Raw genomic sequence first — 1,593 nt, forward strand, 5'->3', positions numbered from 1 at the left:
AGAGATTCAAGTGCTTGCATATAACCACATGAAAATATTACTATAGCTATTAGTTACTAAACTGCTATTAAAGGTCCACAGATTTGTAACGCTTTCTTAAGAAAACACTATAGACTTCATTCCCTAAATATGTTGACATAATTTATTTATATTTTATTATTTTAATATGATATTACAGAGTTGAATTTTGGATGATTTTCCATCCTAACATAAAAATCAAGCAAATTTGAATGCATACATAAAAATAAAATAATTAAGCATCTCATATAGCCACACTATGCAAAACAACGGTTTCAATGGTAAGTCCGGGTCCGAAGCCAAATAGCACACCCCATTCAAGTCCTTCTCCTGTTGTCTTCAGTCCATTTTGAATCGATTTCCTTCTCATTTCATCTAAGATAAACAAAACACATGCACTTGACATATTTCCATATTCACTAAGCACTTCTCTAGTGGCCTTCATCTTTTCAGGCTTCAAAGCTAACTTTTGCTCTACTTGATCGAGAATTGCAGGTCCACCAGGGTGTGCAATCCAAAAGATTGAATTGTAATCAGAAATTCCCAATGGTTGAAAAGCCTCAACTAATGCTTTATCAATGTTCTTTGAGACAATTGCAGGAACATCTTTAAGAAGGTGAAATGTTAGTCCCGCTTCACGAAGGTGTCCATCTATGGCTCCTTCACTATCAGGAGCAATAGTTTGTGCAGTCCAAACCATCTCAAATATAGGTTTTTCAATTTCTGGTAGTGGATCAGAACCAACAATGAGTGCAGCAGCTCCGTCTCCAAATAGTGCTTGTCCAACAAGACTGTCCAAGTGAGTATCGCTTGGGCCACGGAATGTGACTGCGGTGACTTCAGAACAAACAACCAACACACGAGCACCTTTGTTGTTCTCAGCCAAGTCCTTGGCCAAACGAAGCACCGTACCACCTGCAAAGCAACCTTGTTGGTACATCATATACCTTTTCACATATGGGCGAAGACCTAACAATTTGGTGAGTTGATAATCAGCTCCAGGCATGTCTACACCACTTGTAGTGCAAAAGATTAAGTGAGTAATCTTTGACTTTGGTTGTCCCCATTCTTTTATAGCTTTGACAGCAGCTTCTTTCCCTAGTCTAGGTACTTCTACCACCACCATGTCTTGCCTTGCATCCAATGAAGGGGCCATGTATTCACAAACACTAGGATTTTCTTTCAAAATCTCTTCTGTTAGATACATATATCTCCTATTGATCATGGATTTATCGCCTGAAGTAGTTATAAAGAAATAATATTAGTTAGTACAATAATTTTTAGGTAAGTACCAAAACCAATAACACAGAAATGAATACTTACACATGCGTTGGAATTTTTGTTTAAGTTCTATTTTGTGCTCGCTGTTTGTGATTCTAAAGTAGAAATCAGGATATGTGGATTGTTCAACACAGTTAGCTGGATTGGCGGTACCAATTGCCAAGATAGTAGCAGGACCTTCTGCCCTTTGAGCCTTGCGGATTTCAGATACACTGACCATGTTGATGTTGATGTGCAGAAGTAGTTGTAGAAAAGGAATAAGATGAAGAGTGTTGTGGTGGAAAGATGAGTGAG

General features: G+C 38.0%; 1 protein-coding gene across 1 annotated transcript; it reads right to left on the reverse strand.

The window, feature by feature from the left end:
• Positions 1-132: 132 nt before the first annotated feature.
• LOC127120633 (chalcone synthase 4-like) lies at positions 133-1,593 on the reverse strand. Its single transcript, XM_051051140.1, has 2 exons — positions 1,342-1,593; positions 133-1,254 (listed from the first exon to the last, which is right to left on the reverse strand). The coding sequence occupies exons 1-2, from the start codon at positions 1,517-1,519 to the stop codon at positions 263-265; spliced, it is 1,170 nt and encodes a 389-aa protein (XP_050907097.1). The 5' UTR covers positions 1,520-1,593; the 3' UTR covers positions 133-262.

The sequence above is a fragment of the Lathyrus oleraceus genome, chromosome 2 (genome assembly GCF_024323335.1).
Source record: "Lathyrus oleraceus cultivar Zhongwan6 chromosome 2, CAAS_Psat_ZW6_1.0, whole genome shotgun sequence".
Classification (NCBI taxonomy): domain Eukaryota; kingdom Viridiplantae; phylum Streptophyta; class Magnoliopsida; order Fabales; family Fabaceae; genus Lathyrus; species Lathyrus oleraceus.